The sequence below is a fragment of the Paroedura picta genome, chromosome 1 (genome assembly GCF_049243985.1).
Source record: "Paroedura picta isolate Pp20150507F chromosome 1, Ppicta_v3.0, whole genome shotgun sequence".
NCBI lineage: Eukaryota > Metazoa > Chordata > Lepidosauria > Squamata > Gekkonidae > Paroedura > Paroedura picta.
The window spans coordinates 44,768,949-44,790,468 of NC_135369.1; the positions used below are offsets into that span (position 1 = coordinate 44,768,949).

Sequence of the window (21,520 nt, forward strand, 5' to 3'; positions counted from 1 at the left end):
ATACATAGCTTCAGCTTGGTAATTCATGGAGAGGGGGAGTTAAAAAGCTGAGTAGTGTGGGTGCCCGAGCTTTACCTAGCTAGCAAAGCACCTAGAATGGCCAAAATGCTATTATGGAGGATAAGAAAGAGAGGGGGCTGACAGAAGGAACCATGGAGACAAAAACAAACAATTTTGCTATTGTCTATTTCACAAGAAAGTGACAGGATGAACAGCATTAGATGATGCCTCTTGACGCAGGAAGAACAGTATGAGTCTAAGGGAAAATGTCCTGAACGTGATAGTAGCAGACAAGCAGGTTGGAGGGCTGCACAGAAAGAGGTCGGGGGCCACATGTGTTCTGTGGGCCTCAGGTTGGGGGCCCCTGCTTTAACCTAAACTGTTCTCTAATACTCCAGAATTACCTAGCATGTTAAACTACAGTAGTGTGTGTTCTTAAGATACCGTGAAACCACCATATATCAGGTCAGATAAATGAGCCATCTGCTTCAATATTCCTTAGCCCATCCTTTACATAAGTATAGGATCTTGCACTGCTGCTGTAGCATCAAGGTAGCATACAGGCATATGCATTCAATATATCCAAGCTGAAAGAACAGCCAAAAATCCCCTTATCATTATATAGCAGATATTTTTCAGCCAGATATAAATTGGGGCATTTATTTGGCTATCAAAAATGGCCAAGCCCAACAAATTCTGAAAACATCTTGGATTGTTCAGGGCCACCATATAGGTGATGTTAAAAGGGGTTTAATGGAATTGCAGTCCTTTAAATTCCTTCCTGATGAACCCATGGCCTTGGGAAGGCATTTAAGGGACTATGAGTGCTTTAAATGTCATACTGATGAACCCATGCTTGTAGGTCCTGTCCTGAGTGATTTCATATGTAAATTAACCTTTCCTCCCAGATATTTGTCCCTCATCTTTGCCTTTTAAAATGTATTTATTCAGTGCACTCAAATGCTCAATGACCTTGACATATGATTTCCAAGCGCAGTCATTCTTTTAAGTCAAAGTTCATTTTGTTTGTAGGTTCCATAGAATTTGATAAGATCTTTAGAAGGAACAATGTTGGAGCATTCTAGAGGTTTCTTAATTTTTTAAAGAAAAAATTGGAACTTTTCTAGATAGTAACTATTCCCATTGTAAGTTGTAAAAGTTTAATTTTCATCCAGCATTGTCAGCTGGTGTGATTCATTGTAGAGTGGTGGATTTGAGACATTCACATCCCAGCTGTAGAGTGTACTGAGATATACGTAATTTTTGCTTTGAGCTCAGGATTAAAACACACCCTTGCATTTGGGGCACACATAGAGCCACCTGCCTTGGATCAAGTGCACCAGAAACCTCTTAAGATTTTTGTGTGCCTGTGGAGATTATACCCCTGCTCACATTGAAGTCAACACAGCAGTAACTAAATGGCTTGAGCAGAGTCGCCTGAAACTCAACCCCTCCAAGACAGAGGTCCTGTGACTAGGAGATGGGGGGCGGATTAGGAAGCGTGACTACCATCCCTGGCAGGAACGCAACTTATGACTGCATCCCAGGTCAGGAATTTAGGTGTGACCATCGTGCCTCCTTAACTATGGAGGCCCAGGTCAAGAAGGTAGCCAGCCAGGCATTTTACCACCTTCGCCAAGCCCGGCTACTAGTGCCCTACCTGTCCCCTGAACACCTGCCCACGGTGATCCATGTGACAATCACCTCCAGAATAGATTTCTGTAACTCATTCTACGTGGGCCTGCCCTTGTCCCTGACCCAGAGATTCCAGCTGGTACAGAATGCAGCTGCTAGGGTCCTCACGGGAACTCCATGGAGGACCCATATCCAGCCTGTGCTGAGGCAGCTGCATTGGTTGCCAGTTGTTGTCTGTATCCGGTTCAAGGTTTTGGTTTTAACCTTCAAGGCCTTACGTGGGTTGGGACCCACATACCTGAGGGGCCACCTATCACCCTATGCCCCCCATAGGGCTCTATGCTCTGGGGGTGAGAATTTATTGGTTGTTCCGGGCCCCAAAGAAGCACACCTAGCCTCGACCAGGGCCAGGGCCTTTTCGGTCCTGGCCCCGACCTGGTGGAATAAGCTCCCGAGTGAACTTTGGGCCCTGCAGGACCTTCCAGCATTCCACAGGGCCTGTAAAACAGAGCTCTTCCACCAGGTCTACGGTTGAGGCTGGGGCAGTGAAGGAAGATCAACGGGGTCCCCCGATGTTAAATGTCATCTGTGATTCTTGTCTCTCTTTCCTCCTCCCTCAAAGTAGGGTGGGGGAGGGGTTGGGGGTTCTGCCATGTTGCTGCTATGTTGTTATTGTATTGTTGATTGTTCATTTTAATGGGTTTTAATTGGGATTTAGCTGGATGTTCTGTAACCCGCCACGAACCTCTTGGGAGTGGCAGGTAACAAATTAAATAATAACAGTAACATTAATAATAATAATATGAAATCAACATGCAGATGCCATCAAACTAGACCCACTTACATGCGATCACCAGCTTTTTTGCATGCAGTTTGTGTGTAGAGACTTCCTTCCTATGGCTGAGAATGCTTGAAAAAGCAGGATCCCAGGTTGCAGGAAGAGAGCTTGTACGTATCAGTTCTGTGCTTCAAGCTTACAACGGCATGGAGGTGGCTTCGGCGTGCTTGCGCCCCCTCCTCCCTCTACAAGTGGTGATTTCATTGCATGTAGTCTCGTGCGTGGAAGGCCAGACCTGTAGCCTTGGATGAGTCACTTGGTTCCATATCTGTAAAGGGTCATTGTTAATGCTCTACTTCCCAGGGCTGCTGTGGGAATTAATGAAAGATTATAAAATACTAAGTACATTGAAATCATAAAGCCATTATGGGAACTATACACATTAAGTTAATTTATATGTGCCTTTGTGGAATGGTTACGTGGGACAAAGACTTTCCTCCTTGTCCTTGGGCAGTCTTTAGCATCAGAAAAAGTTATAGGCAAGGAGACCTTTTCCCCCTGCTCCCACGCTCCATCTCCACAGCTCTCTTTTAGCCACTTTTCTTCTGAAAGATGAAACGATGGTCAGGAAGACAGTGACAATAATAGCCATTGCAAACATCCAGTTTCGAGTCAAACATAATTCAGCCTGGCCTTGAAACTTATGACTAAAACAATTTCTGCAAAAAAGGAGAGGGCCATGCCATGTTGCTACAATGCATAAATGTGGTCCAAAGATAATGGTGCTTCTGGAAGGGAAGGCTGTGTCAAACTGCTTGTGGCTGCCATAAGGTGTCCATACATCACATAAACAGTGGAAATCTGTATACTTTGCAAAGGGTCATGTCCATTTCCTGTGTTGACATTCAATGCCATTGCACTTATGGGTTTTTCCACCCAATCAAAGCATTCCCCCAGTTGCTCTTCATCCTTTGATGGCTGCTCCCACGAGTCTATTCTTTCTTTATGTTCTTTGTGGTAGGTTATGCAGCTTGTCAGATATTGTTCTCCCCTTTCATAAAATAAACCATCATCAATTAGATGTCTCTTCTAGTACAGGAGTATGGGGAAAGCACTCTTTTGTCCCTTGTTCCTTTAGGTTGCTAGTTTGTCAAAAAGAAAGTTATGACTGAAGTTCTCTTGGCTGCTTTCCTGTCATAGAGGTCTTAGAATAGCTTACTGCCTTCAGTCCCCCGAGTATGTTGGGACGTACACTACCTCTCTTCTTTATGTAAACAAAGGCAACTGTAGAGTTATTCCCTGCCTTTGTGCCTGTCAGTAGGCATAGGTCAGAGAAATTGATAGGGACTGCTCAGGATGGGTCTGTTGTTTTTAATCCCATTTTGGATTGGAACTGGGTACCCTAATTTAAGCGGATGGGAGAGAACTCATGGAAAACTGCAGCAGTAGCAACTATACGTCCTTGTAGTGCCCATTTGGACAAAGAATTGTCTTTTCCCAGGCAAAAAATTACTGTGGTTTAAATGGGAAGAGGTGTAGTGCATGCACTGCAAATGAGAAAACATATGAATTTGCTGCACGTTGTTGCATGGTAAGCGGGCAGTCCAGAAAGTCTTATAGTAAGAGGAAGTAGCCAGGCACTCTTGTCTGTGACACTGACTGTGAAGCGTTGAATCTCTGATGAGGGACAGGATTCCCCCTCATGTCTTTATCATGTGGGTGAATTTCCGACTGCCTTGGAGCGTTCCAAGAACTAAGGATTGAGTTGTCAAACATTGGAAGTGAGTGCAGCAGGATGCAGGTCAAGGGGAAGTGGTTGAGATACTTAACACCTGTTCACAGAGAGGAAGTGCCCATCAGTTGCAGAACCTTTGCCATGAGTCTTCCCTGGAGGGGTAGATGCTGGTGACAGTGACCATGTGTGCCTATGCAACATGACAAGCATACTGAAAGATTACAAATTAACTACCGTACTTACATTTATTCTCAACTTTTCCCATTGTTCCTTGGGATATTTGTGAGTAGACATTGGTCTTCATTGTAATTAGTTTGGGACAGTTCTGTGGTTTGCTTAGTATAAAGGGCGGCTTTCTGATAAGTGCCATCTATATAGTACACATGCGTCACTCATGGGTTAAACATCAGTGCTTTACACTGGTCTTTGCTGCTGCTGCTGTTGGCCCCTTTCGTAGCATCACGTATTAGCCTGTATTGAAGTCAGAATATTTGGAGAGATGGATTGTATCACTGATATGGCTGAATAAGATTGATCTTGTATGTTGTCTGAACAGTTCCATTAATAGCATATTCTCAAAGGGCATCAAGTCGAAAATCTCTCTGAAGCACAGTCCTCCACAAACATATTAGTTCAGTTCATAGTGTGCCATAAGCAGAGGGTCAGACTAGGTAAGATTAACTGCACATGATATCGAACTCTCAAACAGATAGAACAGAACCCCAGCCACAAGCCCTTCTCCAAAAGTAGTTCTGTTGGGAACTAGGTTAATTTCATACACCATCTTCCTTCTAGTAGTACCTGATTACTTTGCTTAATCTTTCGCCTCACTGAAATATACCTTCCTTTCAGCACAAAACCAACCGGGTGTAGCAAGCAATTCTATTGATATTATGTATTTAACATGCTTTACTACTTTCAACAAACTAATGAGGCAGACCATTGTTCAGACTATGGTTTTTAGTACAGAAATACTTAAATCTGCTTTTAAGGGAGAAGAGGGAGAATGGGGTTTATGAAATTGCTTGTGTGCTGCCTGAGGACATTTCTTGTTGGTGTTACAGTAACACAGTAAGTGATTTATGTACCAAAGGGATGCAGTTTCGCTTATGACACTTTCAAGAGCAATTTGAGTATTACTATTTAATCATTAGCCTTTAGTATTGTGATATCAGAATAAGAAAGTGTTGGAAAAGTCTTATTTTGTTCTTAATTGTTTTGGGTTATACTTCAAAACATTTTTATTGTTCACTACAGTTTTCCATCTCTATTGCTGGTTTAATAGGATGGTTGCTATCTGGCAGAAGAGAGAATAAGGAGGAAGGGGTCTTGATTCACTTCCTTTTAGTGGTTATCAAGTAGGCTGTGGAGCTGGCTGGCTTGATAAGACATTTTCCAGGAAGTCGTTGTAAATGAAGAGGTTTCTGCAACTTGTGTTGTCCTGAAGGCCACAGGTCACCAGGAAGCGGGGAGGGGGGAGATAAAATTTCAGCCCAGACCAAGGGATTAGGGAAAGCATTAGTGGACAAATAACAGCTCAGTCTCTAGATCCATTGTCAAAACAGAGCACAAGGAAGGAGAAAGGGAGAACCAAATTTCAGTGGTTACTGAGGCCCATAGGCCCTTACCTCTCTCCTTTTCACAGCCTGTTTCTGCAGTCTGTGAGCCTAGCTAAATGGCACAGGTTTTCAAGAAATTTTAAATAATTCTCTCCGTTTTCGGTTCCACTTGGAGTGCCTGTGCACATGGAACAACAAAACTGGGGAAATAACTCACCTCAGTGTAGTTTTCACATGGGAAAATGATTGGCAGAGGGAGGCAAGAGGCACTCCTCTGCCCACAGTGCTATTCTGAGCCCATTTGGGCTCTTCCTTTTTGTAAAAATAACTCATATCTTTAAAAATTGGAATATATTATTTGGTTCTATAGTTGAAGACCATTTAAGAAATTTGAAGGTGGTAGGTGTATACATTAATTTATTTTTGTTCACGGTTAACTCAGATCAAACAGGTTTAGTTGAAGGTATTTAACTACAAAAAAACGCCAGAACTTGCTTATCAGGCACTGAACTGAGACGATGTCCACACCGTGGGGAAATGACTGCGTAACCATAATATTTCCGTGCTGTGTGAAAAAGACCTGTTATGATTTCAGTCTCAGAGTACTACTTCAATTATGTTTTCTGTCAGCGCAGCCTGTAATCCTGGTGGAAACACAGATATATCCCAGTAGTTCTCCCACAGACTATGAATCGGTATCTTCTGTCTGCAGGCGGCTCCATAAATAAATATCTTTTCCACGGATCTTGCAAATCTGTTTATCCCTACTTTAACCATGTTTATATTTGCATGCAGACACTATAGGATATACCCGGTGGAAGCCCTGTCAGATTTCTAACGAGAGATTTTGAATAGGTTCTCATCCTTGAGTCGCTGATCCTCAACTCTCTTCCTTCCCACATCCAAAAGAGGGAGCAGGCCTGTACTGCCACATTTGGTTTCTTAGTGATTAGAACTCTATAAACCTAATTGCACTCCTGTAACAACAGTTTTAAAAAGATAAAAGCTAAGGCAATTTTGTCAAAACTAGCCTTAAGTAAGCATTACTTTCATAATGGCCAGATGAGTATATTTTGAAATACACAAGCTTTGTCCCAAGGCACCAATGTTAAACCATATCTAATATTCAACACAGCTTGATAGTGCTTCAGCAAAAGGGATTTGCAAAGCATGATGAACTGCCTACTGTTGATGAATGGAAGCCGCTAGAAGAGCTGTTTTACTCTCTGTCTGATCTTTCCCAAAGGAGTTGTGAATGTGATTGAATGGCCTCAAGCCCTCTGCTTCCTGACTTCTACGGCCCCAGGAATGTTGTGTTTTGCACATACTGTGAAGTGGCGACTTGCAAATAAATGTGATTTGGGCTCACTTGAACTTAGCTGGTTTTCCTTTTGCCGTCCCGTGATTTTGTTAGAGATTTTGTTTCTTCAGAGCTGTCTTCTTTTGCTGCAACCATCTTTATCTAATTTTGGCTGAGCAAAACGTACAAATTACCTTCCTTCCAGTGTAAACTGCTTCTAAGTTAGTTAACCAGCCAGGCATGTCCGTGAAATGGCAAGCAGTCCCACTAGCTTGTTTGGCTGATATTGCTAGTGTTGCCAGCTCTGGTTTGCGAAATACCTGGAGACTTCGGGGGTGAAGCTGGGAGTGAGATGGGGTAGGGAGAGACCTCAGTGGAGTATAATGCTATGGAGTCCGCCCTCCAAAGCAGCCATTTTCTCCAGGGAAACTGATTTCTGTCACCTAAAGATTAACTATAATTCCAGAGGATCCTCAGGTCCCACCTGGGGAGTGGTATCCCTAGGAGGTGCTCAAGATATTCATTTTTGGGAGCCTTTCGCCCTAATGCCTGGTCTAATTCTTTAGCAGATCTTCTTGACCATGAAATCTGACATCTCTTCACCCCTAAGGTTTGTCTACAGTACACTATACATTGTCTCCTCGCACTTTATAGATCAGGCTTTCTCAACCAGGGTTTCATGAAACCCTGGGGTCTCGCAATGGCCCTGGAAGGTTTTTGCCAATTGAGTGTGAGTTAATTAATTTTGTATATACTTTTAATTTTTAAAAAGATTATCAGGTGTCTTGGAAACAACAGTACGCTTGTGTTTTAAAGGGCTTCCTCTTAATTTCAGGTAGCTGGCTTTTCTTTGCAGTCGGTATTGTCTCTACCAACGTTGGAGCAATTTGGTAGGGATGGACTTGCCTCCATCTTCTCTTTTCTACAAATAAGAATTAGTAAAGCCAAACTGCTTTTCCATTTTCTGGTGAAGGAATTAAGATACCCATCAACACGTATCTCTTACCTGGAACATAAAATTGTTAGCTTTTCTGTGAAATTGTAGCTTGAATCGATTGAATATTAATGTAAAATGTTAATGTTAATGCCCACCTTAAATTTGGACATTGCCTTCCAGTCCTGGAGTGCAATTATATCCCTTTTGGTTGCTTAAGGAATCTGCAATATAATATGGGGTGATTAAAATTTAGCCAAGGGATGTTAAAATTGACATGGTGAAGCTGCCTGTGCACTTGAACCCCCTAGTCTGAATACGAAGGAGTGTGTGACATGTTCTTTTGTTCAACACCCCTTGAGTACCTCTCTTGCTGCTTAACCACTCTCTATAATTTGTTCAGTGATGTTGGGAGGTTTTTCTTGTATCTTCCCTTTTTTCATCCATTACCAGTGTGCTAATTATTTAAATCAGTGCTGGGGTTCATTTTCATTTCTTTCCTTTGTATTCACTTCACGGCCTTAGTCTGTCTTACATCTTTTAACCCTTCTCCCTCATTTGTTTTTACCTTACTTGGATTTTGTTAATAGATGTTGGTTGAATGGAATGCTGATTATTCTGAGACTGATTCATGAGGGTCATGAAGAATACCAAATGTGGATCCTCGTTCCTTGCTGTATTGAATTTACTAAATACATCAGTGAATCAGCACATAAATGGGAGTGTGAACAGAGCTGACTACAGCAGGTGCCCAGGTAGTAATGGATTAGACACCAGAGTGCTGTTTTATATTTTAAAATTGTCAGAAAGACAGGAGCAGAAGAGTAAAAATGAAGAGCGCACCATTTGTCTTCTTAAAGGCCACTCGTGACATACACTTAAGGCTTGGTATTAGACTCCGTGGAGAATGAACCGGCTCCCCTTAGGAACAACAAACCAGGGATGACCGGCTGCTGCATTTTCAGGGACCACTTTGTCCTCTATGCAGTGATCTGAGGGCCAGAAGCATATTTTGGTACACAAATTAGTATTTTATTAATAATTATATTTACTGGCCACCCCTCCCTGACATAGGCTCAGGCAGCTAACATCAATAAAAACAGACTGGAAGAGATCCAGAACCGAAGTTTCATCTAGGTATGCTTTTAATTGGTCTGCCACCACCTGCTTCCCCAGAAATGTGGTAATTGGCAGGGTCCTACGGATCCAATGATGGTTTCTTCGATAGAGGCCCTGAGAATGTCCTTAAAGATGGAAACAAATTTATTATGTCCTGCAGGGGCTTCTCAATCTTCTCATCACCTGTTTTTAAAAGCTAATAGGGACAGGATCTAGGGGGCCGGTGATCAACCTCATTGAACCTAGCAACCTTGTGAAAGTTCCCTGAGGTTATCAAATCTCTCTCCTGAAGACAACCGTTCTGTATTAAAGGTTGGTGGAAGGTCACAGCAAAGATTTTATCTGCAAAATAATTTACAAAAGCCTCTCAGCTTATGGCCAATTGACTTGTATTTGAATGCCCATCCTCAAGGGTGGTGAGAGACAAAATTGCCCTAAACAGTTGTGCTGGGCAAGAGTTTGTGGACACAATGGAAGCTGCATAGAATTCCCTCTTCTCAGTTTTCACCTCCGTCTCATAGGCTCTCATAAGCATCCTATAAGATGTTCTTGCTGCTTCATCAAAGTTTTTCCTCCAAACTTGCTCTCAGCTGCCATTTCTTACTTTGCAGTTCCTCAATGTACCAGGGGGCTGACTTGGGACGAGGGTGGAGAGGGCAGAAAGGGCATCAGGGCATGGTCTTGTCAATATCTGACATCAGCCAGGATTGCCAGTCATCAACTAGATCATTTAACGAGTTGCTGGGGGAGGGGGGCATTGGGTCCCATAGAGCATTCAGGAATCCAACAGGATCCATAAGTCTCCATGGGCAGGCGTAAATATGCCCTCCACCTATACAGCTGGAGCAAAGTGATTTGATCATGGAACAGGACTCATTGCTATCAGATCAACCTTTAGCCATGCACCAAAGATCAGATCCGGGATGTGGCCTGCTTGATGGGTGGGGCCAGCAACAAATTGCATGAACCCTAGTGTCACCATGGACAACCCCCAGGTCTGGGTTCTGGAGGCAGCCTCGTCTGCATGGACATTGAAGTCCCTCAGGATGAGGATCCTTAGTTACTGCAACACCGAAGCTGCCCCCACCTCCAGTAGACCCGACAGGATGTGTGTGACATCAGCCAGTTGATAGAAATCCAGAGCTCTTGGAAATTCCATACCAGACTGAAGATGTTTGTGTCAGTACAGGCATCATGAGAAGGAACTCATGGCTTGTTATGTATTTAAAAAATATTTTCCTAGCCACAGAGCGTAAGAGAGAACAACACCTGGTTGTGAAAATAATATAATACTCTCCAGAATCCCATTCTAGCGCTCTAGCCACTACAGCACTCTGACTCTCAATGTATGATGGGATCTTTTCACTTAACACATACCTTGCTATTGTTTTTAGATCACAGCTTGATTAAAGTTTAGTAAAAGCATCAGGTGCCAAATAAAATATTTCAGGATCTAGATCCAGTCTGCATTCTTTCAGTTGACCTTTCCTGCAATAGAGGGTAAAACATCAGAGTATTCTGCTGCCAGCAACAGTGAAATACACTTCAGAGTTAACATGGCAAGCGGGAAATCTGAAAGTAGATTAAATGTATTGCAGTTGTGTAGTATTGGAGAAATTACATTGAGCTGTCCCTTGCAGCACTCTCATCTAGTAATAACTTGAGAAGATGTTACTGAGAACACTTCAGCTAATGTCACTGTTCAGTATGTTATGCTAAAATCGAAACCATTATGCCCAAGTGGTAAGAAAAAAAATCATAATGTAAGGTCAGATATTCTGATTGTATACAATGGTTTTTTGTTTAGATTATGTCCATATAAAGTTTTGTAAATTGATTAAGTTGGAAAGGGAAACAATTGTACCAAGCGAGGATATGTACAAATCCTTCTAAACTCATTCTGAATAGATTGTTGAGTTTTTTTAGACTAGGATGCAGAATTATAAGTGTAAGATAAGCTATAAAATGCCATCCAGCAGATTGGAAATGGTTTCTTCTGTCTCCTCCACACAGAAGTGACATATTCAGAATGTGAGTGCTGCTTTGCAGAATGTATAACTGAATCTCTGAGAGAAAGGCAGAGTGTAAATGAAAATGAGCAAGGAGGAGTAGAGCTCACCAAAGCCTCCAACATCTGCGACTTGACAGGCTGAGACTTTGGAGGGGGGGAAAAAGGAGCGGGTGGCAGGAGCATTCATAGCCGTAATGAAATAAGGGCAGAAAATAGCTTCTTAGTGTCATTTTTTGTGTTGTCTCCAAACACTACAATTTACAGTTAGGTTTTTACAGGGCAGGCATTCATGCAGCTAGATTATGTCAGCAGTGTACTTTCTGAAGTCAAGACCCCTGATGAACCAAACCTACACAGCCTGTTTGTTGTTGTGTCCTGGCCTGGGATTAAGGCAGCAGCAGAAGGAGGCTGATTTATTTTACTAAATCAAGTCTCCCACTTTTAACAGGTTTAAAGACATTTTTTAAAGTCTTTCTTTTGCAGCTGCTGTGTCTGTTTTTAGAAGATTTTGGTGTTTTTGAGATGATTTAGATGTTTTTTGTTTTTAAATTTTCTCTAACCAAGAATCCTTCCAACTTCAGAGAAAAGCGGACCTCATTGGTGATACGAAGTGATCTGATACCAAACCTAAATGTGATTTTCCTCCCCTCCCTTGCTCTCGAGTTGGCTGCCTGTTAGGGGACTCTGTGACCTTCTGTGATAATGAAATCTCCAGATGGTGCCAGAACATCCGGCCCTGAGTATTGTGGGGGCAGCACAAGAAGCCTTGTTTATTTGCTAGGGAAGAAGAGAGGCTGGAGAAAACCAAGCAGATGGTTGTGCAAACAGATCTTGGCCAACACCAAAGTATATTCTTTCCTGCATGCTTAGGTGTCTCCTTTCATAAACCATGAGATCTCCTTGCCCTTGTAGTTTATGAGCACTGCTTTGTTTCCACTTAAAAATCCAGAGTGGAACATGAAGAGATTACTTTGTTTCTTAATTATGTGAGATGCTTCACAAATTACTTGGTAAAATTCTGGGTAGCACACATTGGATGTCTTTGGATGGAGAGCATGTGAAGTAGGAGAGAGTAGAAAGGTTCACAAAAAATAGGATTTCTCAGGGGCTTCTCTACCATGGACAGGAGCAGAAATGGCAGGTCATGTATGGATAGAGTTCAGAATCAAAAGCTGAATATGAAAATGCATGGTAACAGGATGAAAGCACTGAAAAACCAAGAGTGAACCTGTTATTCCATTGGTTCTTGGCCTACAGAAAACCCTTTCCACATTTGTCACATCTGCAATGGAATCTTTATGTGTGGCAGGGGATCCTGGGATGTAATCATGTTGTATCACCTTGGAGGCTTTGCCATCACCCCTTGTATGAACTGAAAGCATAACTTAGTAGACAATCAGCACTTGGAGCTGCATGTCGAAATGCAAGATACGCGGTGGTCGGCAAGATACCATTACTGAGGAACCCCAATAAATGTCCAAGGAACAGCAGAGCTACCTGGAACATTGTTTGGAAGCATTTGACATAATTGCGTTTTCCTTTCTCAGTAGTGGGATAACGAGAAATCCTCTGTAGTTATTGTCAATCTGATTAGTTTAACAGGGGCAGGAAGAGGTCTCTTCGACCTCCAAATATTGTAATCAGTCCAATCTTAAATAAGAATAAAACCAATTCACAAAGGAAAACCACATTTAAATTTCTCCTCCTCTCTCCAGTGTCCCATCCCTGACGGTGGCAGCTTCTTCTACCCAGAGGGAATGGAGACAAACAGAATTTAGGCTTATAATTTAGTAATGGGGGATTGGCCTTGGAAGACACAACTGGGATATTTGGGGGCAGGGGATATTGTGTGTTATCTTTCATAAGTTATCTAAATCTAATAAATGTTGTTTTTCTTTGCTTTAGTCTGGCAACCCTTTCAGGAAAAGTAGTCCAGAGTTTTGTTATCTCGTTACACATTAACATTTATAAAGAAGTCTGCAGCTCAAAACCTGGGCCTTCTAGTTTCAGGTACCACTGTAAGGCTTTCAAGAATACCAGGGTTGATAGAATGAATCCTGCAGAAAAAATGGAAATGTAAAGCAATTTATCCAGTAAGACAGAGGAGTCATAGCACTGAATGCAGGCCAAACCAAGCAGGGCTTCTTCAATATATAACAATAAGAACTAAGAACCTTTGGAATGGCTGCTAGCAGTAGTAGAGAGGAGAGGGAGCCCATTGCTACTTGTAGAGAAACATTGTTCAGATTTTTTTTTCCTATCCAAAGAAAGTTCCATATAACAGGCCAAAACTTACTAGTAATTTGAAATTCAAGCTTCATTTGAAGTGGATTATAGTGATCGACCGCAGAATTCTCATTGTTTCCCACAGTCCATCCCCAGAGGAAGGCATGGGAGATGAATTTGACCTGATGGATCACTCAGACTTGTACATCTTGGACTTCAGTACGTGAGCATTTCCTTCTCATGTCTTCTTTCAGTAGCTGTCTTATCTAGGCTTGGTCTCCTGTTTTTGTTTTGTTTTAAGTTGGTTGAAGTAGCCACAGCCTTTTGATCCATTTGTGAGACTGTGTAAGTTTTCTACAGCAGTGGTCCCCAACCTTTTTCAAGCTGGGAACCGGCGGCAGCAGGGAGGGCGATTGCCCGGCTGCGCATGCCGGGCATGCGCGGCCAAAAACGCGTATGTGTGGCACTTTCATGCATGCGCGGCACTTTTGCGCATGCATGTTTTCGGCCGCGCATGGCGCATGGGCGGCCCAGCCACACATGGCTCATTGTGCGTGCGTGGCCCTGCTTCCCTCTCCCCCCCTCCCACAGTAAGCTTGCCGGGCCGCAAGCTTGCGGCCTGGCAAGTTTCTTACCGGGGGGGGGGGGGCAGGGAGAGGGAGCTGCGGCCTGGTGCCAGGGCCTTCGCGGCCCGGCACCAGGCCGCAGCCTGGTGGTTGGGAACCACCGTTATACAGCATTTCATTCATCTTATCTTCAGTTATTTATGGGGAACTGATAGTATCTTATAGTATGCTTCTCTTTGTTCAGGTCCCAATTTAAAGACACTGTGTAAACTGGCAGTGATCCAGTACAATCTGGACCAGTCTTGCCTCCCTCACGATATCAGGTAAGCTACACGTTTGTATGCCATGCATTTGTTGTCTCTGGCCACTGAACCCCAGACTAGAGAAGGTATTCCAAGAAACCTTGTTGTTGCACCTAATTATGTTTACTCTTTTGGATCTGATTGGAAAGCCAACCATGGACCCTGTCCATTCCAAAAAGGAAAGATTGATTTTTGGAGATCCTGCCTTTGAGGCCTGTCTCCGCAATAGAAATTGAGAAAGCTTGAACAGGAGAGAGAATGACTGTCACGACTACGAAGTTCTCTTTGCATCCCAGCCCCATCTTTGCTCAAGCTTTACAACTGTTGGCGACTTGCTTTATCTAAATTCATGAATCCATATAGCAACAATAAATTTCCTAACAAGACCAGTTATTATGCCATCCAAGTCTCTCTTTTGGCCTCTTTACCTGCTGAGTTTGGGTTGTTACTCTTCTGAGCAGGAGGGAGACAGAGTGGCAAGCATGACTCTGTTGCAATGAAAGGCTGATTTCTCCCTTTATGTGACTTTCATGGTGCCCTAAAGGGAGGCAATCAGTAATATCCACCAAGCACGGCCATCTCCAGAGAAGAAGAGCATTGGGGATCCTTTTCCCCAGAGCTCCCAGTCTAAGCTTAGTCTCCTTGTCCTATCTGTAGTTACGATGAAAGATATAAAACGAATATACATTAAAGAATTGGAAAATAAAAAATAAGCTATATTAAAATACTAACACTACAGCTTACTGGGCCAAAGAAGATAATGTAAATGCAACCATTATTCACTAAGGATCATTGCTAATCCTGTTTATCCCAACGTTTTCATCATCTGTCAGTTTAAGAAAAATGTAAAAATAAAAACTCATTAATGAGCAGTGATCTAAAGTACAAACTTTATACATGGCAAAATTTACAGCATTGAGGAGGACAGACATTATCTTGGAATTTCTTGCTCCCAAAAAGATGTAGGGGGGGGAAAGACAATTAATTTTTCAACAGATTTCTATGTCTGTGGTACAGTTCCGTAAGGCAGCTTTGATATTGTGCCAGTGGTTCAAATTCTTTTCCCCCAAGCTGAAATGGAAGGCACCTTCTTTTTCTAGTAAGAAGCAACTGCTAATAAATTCATTGTTCCAAATCTTAATGATACTTTAATTAATATCACAGTCAAAGCCTATTGCAAAATTATATTGGGGTTAGAGGGCAAATTTGGGTTAGTCTGTGATTTCCTTCATTATTTTCAATATTTCTTTCCAAAGTGCTTTATTACAGAACAGGTGTAAATAGCACATAAAGTCTGTTTAACTTTTATGACTGCACCAGAATATAGTACCTCATGCACTGATGTATAAATATGGCTTAGTTTGTGTGGAGTCAACTATCTCTAAAGCAGAAACTTTAAAATTTTACCTTCAGATTGCATGAGGTTCACTTAGACCAGCCTATCTCAACTTTTTTACTGTTGAGAAACCCCTGAAGCCCCTGAAACATTCTTCAGGCTTTGAGATACCCCAGAAGAGGTGTGATCGTGCGGAATATGGTTGGGAAGCATAACTGTGCACATGCCCAGGCAGGACTGCTCCCCTTCCCACCCCCTCCAGGCCCATTCTTAACCATTTTGGGAGGGGTGGGTAGGTCAACATGAGGGGTGGGTAGGTCCTATTACCTGGTAAACATTTAAAAACATATTTTTAATTAATTTACTCCCACCCATTCAGGGCTGTCAAGAAACTCCAGGGTTCCACAAAACCCTGGTTGAGAAACCCTGAGTTAGACAGTGTAACTAAATTTGTATCTACTGGTATCTTCTATCCCAAATATTTCTCCCCATTGTTCTTGTTTGTTTGTTTTTTGAAACCTACATTGAATGTCTTTAGAGATTTACAAATAATGGGTTGGATTCAGAGTAAATTGGCAATTTTCACTGCAAACCTCCCCCATGTCCTTCAGAATCCCTTATCCTCCAGAAACAACATTTCATGGGAGCTGAAATAGAAGAAGGGAGTTTCCATTTGACCATTGAATCATTTAGTCTGGATCCAAGCCAGTGTACTTATACTGTTTATTAAATTTTTAGTGATTAGTATTAGTGAGGGTTCAAACAGAAATTCCTTTCTTAATGAACCGCATTCCCTCTGAAAGAGTGTAACAATGCATCACATTTGACATTATTGAGATAATGGAGGTTTTAAACTTTCCATATTTTCCATAGCCTCTTCATGTGATAAAATGCTGCCACCCTTTGTTCATTTTCCAAAAATATTTAATCCATATTTCCATATTCAACGTCAGTCAGTGGAATTGTTTCTAACTTAAACTGTTTATTATAGAAGATCTCGACATTCAGAAGCAGCAAACCCATGAATACGAATGCCAGGAAACAACCTCAAGGGAAAGTCTTGGCCGCCAGAAGAAGAGTTGTTTTTTATGTCCCGCTTTTTACTACCCAAAGGAATCTCAAAGCGGCTTACAATTACATTCCCTTCCTCTCCTCACAGTAGACACCCTGTGAGGTAGCTGGGACTGAGCGAGCTCTGACAGGATTGCTTTGTGAGAACAGCTCTAATAGTACTGTGACTAGCCCAAGGTCACCCAGCTGGCTGCATGTGGAGGAGTGGGGAATGGAACCCAGCGCACCAGAGAGGAAGCTGCCACTCTTAACCACTACACCAAGATGCCTTTCTGGTTGGTCACAGCGTGACAGGATGTTATGAGATTTCAAGGGTTAAAGAAGCACTCAGCATAGGCTTTCACTTGCACTGTATCATTCATCACTGTTATATTACTGAGTATTGTAGATAATATATGAAACCTATACTTCTAGTCTGTTGACACCGAAAAGTACCATTCGATATCCTCTAAAGAAACTAATCTAGTTTATTAATACTTACTTGAATTGGCCTTCCCAAGTCCCCCTTTTTCTTTTATGTTATACAAATCTTCAGCCATAATAGTTGCAGGTTATACAAAAAAAAATCAAAAGTGATCTTTCACAAGTTCATTATAGCTAGTGTGCCATACAGCTGACCATTTGTGTATAAGAACAGAATCTTTTGACAGATACTCATTTTTACTGTGGCAATCCTTTTCAACAGTCAGCATTTCAAGAAATGACCATTAAATATTAACTGACTCAGTTCACCCTTCACCCTTCTGAAGATTCTTTCCCATCCATTCAGGTTTTCTAACATTTAATTTGTATCCAGAAACAAATACTCTGCTTCCGTAAGGCTTGTGGGTGATGTAATAATGGTTGACTGACTGAAACAAAACAGTTTATTCCCCCCTCCTTTTTACTTTAAGAAGTGGGTCCTTTGAGTCCATACCTGCATTTAAACCCAGTCTATTGCATTGGCAGATGGGAGCTCACCGCAATGACAACCAACAGCAACATCAGCCGGCCTATCTTCTCCTCCCATGGATAATCTGGGCTTTTGCTCTCCCTCTCAGCTGCCCTCAGCCCTCCCTTGCAGATGTCATCTTCTGTCTCCCTTGCCGTGCATGAATGTCCAGCCTCTTCAGAAAACTCAACTTAAGGGATTTGTGTCCTGCCCAGCACAAGGAAGGCTCCACTGGCCTGGCCCGTTGCTGCATCTGCCCAACCTACACCTTTGCCGGGGCCTTGGCCTGAAGGCAGCGTGTGAACAGAATCAGATGGCCCACTCCCCGGAGAAGGAAGATGGGGGCGTTTTTACTTTTGCTGTGGGAAGCTACAGCTGAACATCCATTTACTGCCATAGTACAGTTTGAGCGAATAGCAACAATAGGAAAGGGGGAAATATCTCAGGACTAACTGGCATGAGACCAGGGCATGCTTCATATGCTATAGGATTAAAAACAAAAACTCTTCAAGGCTCAGCTTCTCCACATCCCCAGCCATTTTGAGTGCCTGGCCGTTCTCCATTAAACCAAGGGATGAACCAGGTGCCCAGAGCCATTCTGCCTGCTTAAGCTGTGGGCCCAGAGAAGCACGCTTGGTCTTACACATTTCAAGCTGGACTGGGTTTGCCCCTCCCAGTGGGTATTCAGAGGAACTTCACATGATACTCAAGCACTCAGTACTCCTACATAGGACGGATTTCTGCCCATTCGGAGTCTTCGCTGGGTGAAGAAAGGAGACGACGACTCTGACCACACAGCGAGTGGAGAACAAACATTGTATAAGATGGAGTAGAACGGAGACTTATCTGTGCCTGTTGCAGGAGGGGTCATTGCAGGAGCAGAAACGCTGTTGCCAAGTTTGACGTGTAAAAGCAGCAGAATTGGATTTATAAACAGGTCTGGAGGAAAAAGCCAGACGGGTGGTTGTGTGTGTGTGTGTCAGTGCTTTCCATGGCTGGAGGAGGGGTGCATGGGAGACCTATGTGGGAACTGTGGGCACACCAGTAGGAATCCACAACACAGACTGGTATGTCATAATGAGGTGAGCCAGGTAGTTCTTTGTTAAAATCTTACTTTGTTCTTGGATTTGGTTGGCAAGCTACTATTTTTAACCACATCTGTCACATCAGGATAATATTTTCCTGGCTTACAGGGAGGATGTTGTAAAGATTGCAAAACTGCTGGATATATGATTGAGTAAATGCTGAGGATTACTAAATCAGGCTTTATGGTTAAACTTGTTTGGTAAGATTTTCTGCTAGCCAGGATAACCAAGAGCCTTAAGATATACCTCCCTCAGATTTGAGGAGAAAAATTAGAAGCTGATAACTTTGCTTCTGTTTTATCACTCTTTTTTCTTGCTTCCTTCTGCATTCATGATAGCATGGTATCTGCTTTTTACACACTGAAAGCTTAGTGCTCTGAGATTTGTAAAAAAAAACATGGTTAGTGAAAACCATCAGAAGTGGGGAAGACAAATCATTGTACTGCTTGCTTTTTCTGTATACAGATAGATTCAAGTATGCAGCCATGAGGGCTGAAGCGGCAGAACAATGTTTGAGTCCAGCGGCACCTTTAAGACCAAAGTTTTATTCAAGGTATGAGCTTTCTTGTGCATGCACACTTCATCAGATATGTATGCACACAACAGCTCTTATACCTTGAATAAAAGTTTGTTGGTCTTAAAGGTGCCCCTGGACTCAAACATTGTTCTGTACGCAGAGCCTTTTCAGGAAAACCCAATGCAATTAGCAATAGAGTAAAATGATGGGTGTGTTTCTATGTATGCAAAGGGAGGCAGGGAAAAGAAAGTGGGCTGGCTCCTACCCTTTTCCTATCACTCCACTGACTAAACTTTGAATCCTTTCCCCAAGTTTAATGGCTTTTCCTTCAATAGAAGAACCATTTTATTTGGAGGAAGAATGGATCTTTGCCCCAGGGTGTGATCCAAAAGTATGAAAAGCAGTACAGGAACCATGGCCTAAACTGTGTCAAGCTTTGGGTGTAAACTTTTCCCTCCCACAGAATTGGCCATGCCAATTTTACATTGTTTTGCTTTTGAAAAGCTTATATTTTAAAAATGCCTGCACCATGTTTTCAAAACAGAGCAAAAAATGTAAAATTGGCGTGGCCAATTCTGTGTGAAAAAAGTTAGCACACGAAGCTGGATTAGAACTCACAGACCTCTGATACTCAGACAAATGTCTTACTGATTGAGCTAAACAAATTATGTTGAATTCTGGAGCAGATCAGCAGTTTTCTTCATTTTTTTTAAAGCAATGTAATGCCTCACTAGAATGGTTTTAAAGAATACAACCACCAGAAACCTGACTTTACTGAGCTCCGTTCATGAAAAAAGAACACTGTCAAGATGGGAGGGGAAAGGGGGGGGGTAAGGCACACATGGTTCTTGGGAGGGAGGGGGAGGAACAACTGGAAGGGATCCACTAGGAAAGTTTTGCCTATAGTTCTAACGCTGCACCCCAATTCCTGCAAGACTTGAGTGATTATATTTTTTAAAAATATTTAAACAGTACTTGGACAGAATAAAAGTGGGGAAACCTACCACTAAAATAGCAACTGGGAAGTGGAAGAATTTTGAAGACTCTCTCCTTACAGTTTCAAAAGACACCCCCTGCCTGAAACTGACCAATGGATCAACCAGCAGCACAAAAAGAGGTGGGCTAACAAACTGCAATCTGGTTTTTCTCATTAATATGCACAGTTTGGAGGAGAAAAATCAGAGAAAGAAGAAATGTGCAGAGTGCAGGAACAGGATGCAAACTGGATGAGAATTAAAAGGATATTGGTTTCAATGCAGGGATAATCAAAATCAAGCTGTGCAAGCAGAAATGGCTAGAGTTGGTTCATATGTTTAGGTTGCCATTGGTCAAGGGTGATGATCACGTGTGAACTTATGTGTACTGCACATTGTTTGGTAGCAAGAAGGTTCTTCAAGCCACCTCTTTTTGCAGTTTTTGGTTTTCTTTGATATACATATTTTATTCTTGGATGCGTTTGGGCTGAAAGATTTTGCAAGATTCATGAATGGCAGCACTTACTGTTTAATCCCATTGCTGATCAGTCCCAAGCAATCTGTTCAGTTTCTGAAGATTGTTAAAAATTAGTCCTCCCGAGTTCAATTAATTGTAGGAAAAAAGTTTCTGCACTGGACCATGCATCTGCAGAGTGAGTCAGGAGGACGTGTATCTCCCTTGCCCTCATGTGCTAGCAGGTTGTCTTCCAGAAGGCAGCAAAGAATGCAGCTCTCTAGGGGCTCATGTCTCAGCTGGTGGGACTCTGAACTGTCCTGAGAGTCCCAACCCATGGGCTGAAGAAGAAGAGCTGGGTTGTTATACCCCACTTTTCACTACCCAAAGGAGTCCCAAAGCAGCTTACAAACACCTTTCCCTTTCTCTCCCCCCAACAGACACCCTGTGAGGTAGCTGTGAGTGAGACTGAAACTGGCCCAAGGTCACCCAGGTGGCTGAATGTGGAGGAGCGGGGAATCAAGCCCGGTTCTCCAGATTAGAGGCTGCCTCTCTTAACCACTACACCATGCTGACTCCACCATGCTAAGGTGCTTAATCATCTTCTTTGCCAAGAAGCCTGGGACTACTCTGTTAGACACTCATCTGCTCAGTACAACATCATACCCTTAAGTCATGCCAGGAATTCAATTGATGCCACAGAGAACCAGCTGGCTGTCTTGGGGGTTTGGTGTCATCCACTAACCCCTGTGGCCGTGCAGTTTACCTTTCAGTTCCACTTGCCAATGGTAAATGGACAAGATTCATCCTCTTCTCAGTGCTACTGTTCTTACAGATGAAAATACAGTTATATAGGATCAGGAGATTAACGTGTTTATTTCAAAATATTGGCTGGAATCCCACCTAATAATTCTGCATAGATGTTTTTTTTTCTACCAATTCCTGCCTCCCATCATAAGACATCCACCTCTCCTGCATTTTGGGCTG

The 21,520-nt window shown here is 42.6% G+C and overlaps 1 protein-coding gene across 11 annotated transcripts in view; it reads left to right on the forward strand.

The window, feature by feature from the left end:
• Window positions 1–19,009, forward strand: part of KLHDC3 (kelch domain containing 3) — a 56,006-nt gene extending 36,997 nt beyond the window's left edge. For 10 of the 11 annotated variants that reach the window (XM_077336396.1, XM_077336464.1, XM_077336388.1 and 7 more), the window contains 3 exons: window positions 13,422–13,516; window positions 14,108–14,186; window positions 17,521–19,009. In XM_077336396.1, coding sequence (XP_077192511.1) covers window positions 13,422–13,516; window positions 14,108–14,186; window positions 17,521–17,587 — 241 coding nt within the window. In that variant the 3' untranslated portion in view covers window positions 17,588–19,009. The remainder of the gene's footprint in view (window positions 1–13,421; window positions 13,517–14,107; window positions 14,187–17,520) is intronic. The other variant, XM_077336472.1, reaches the window with a different exon arrangement.
• The last annotated feature ends 2,511 nt before the right edge of the window (window positions 19,010–21,520 follow it).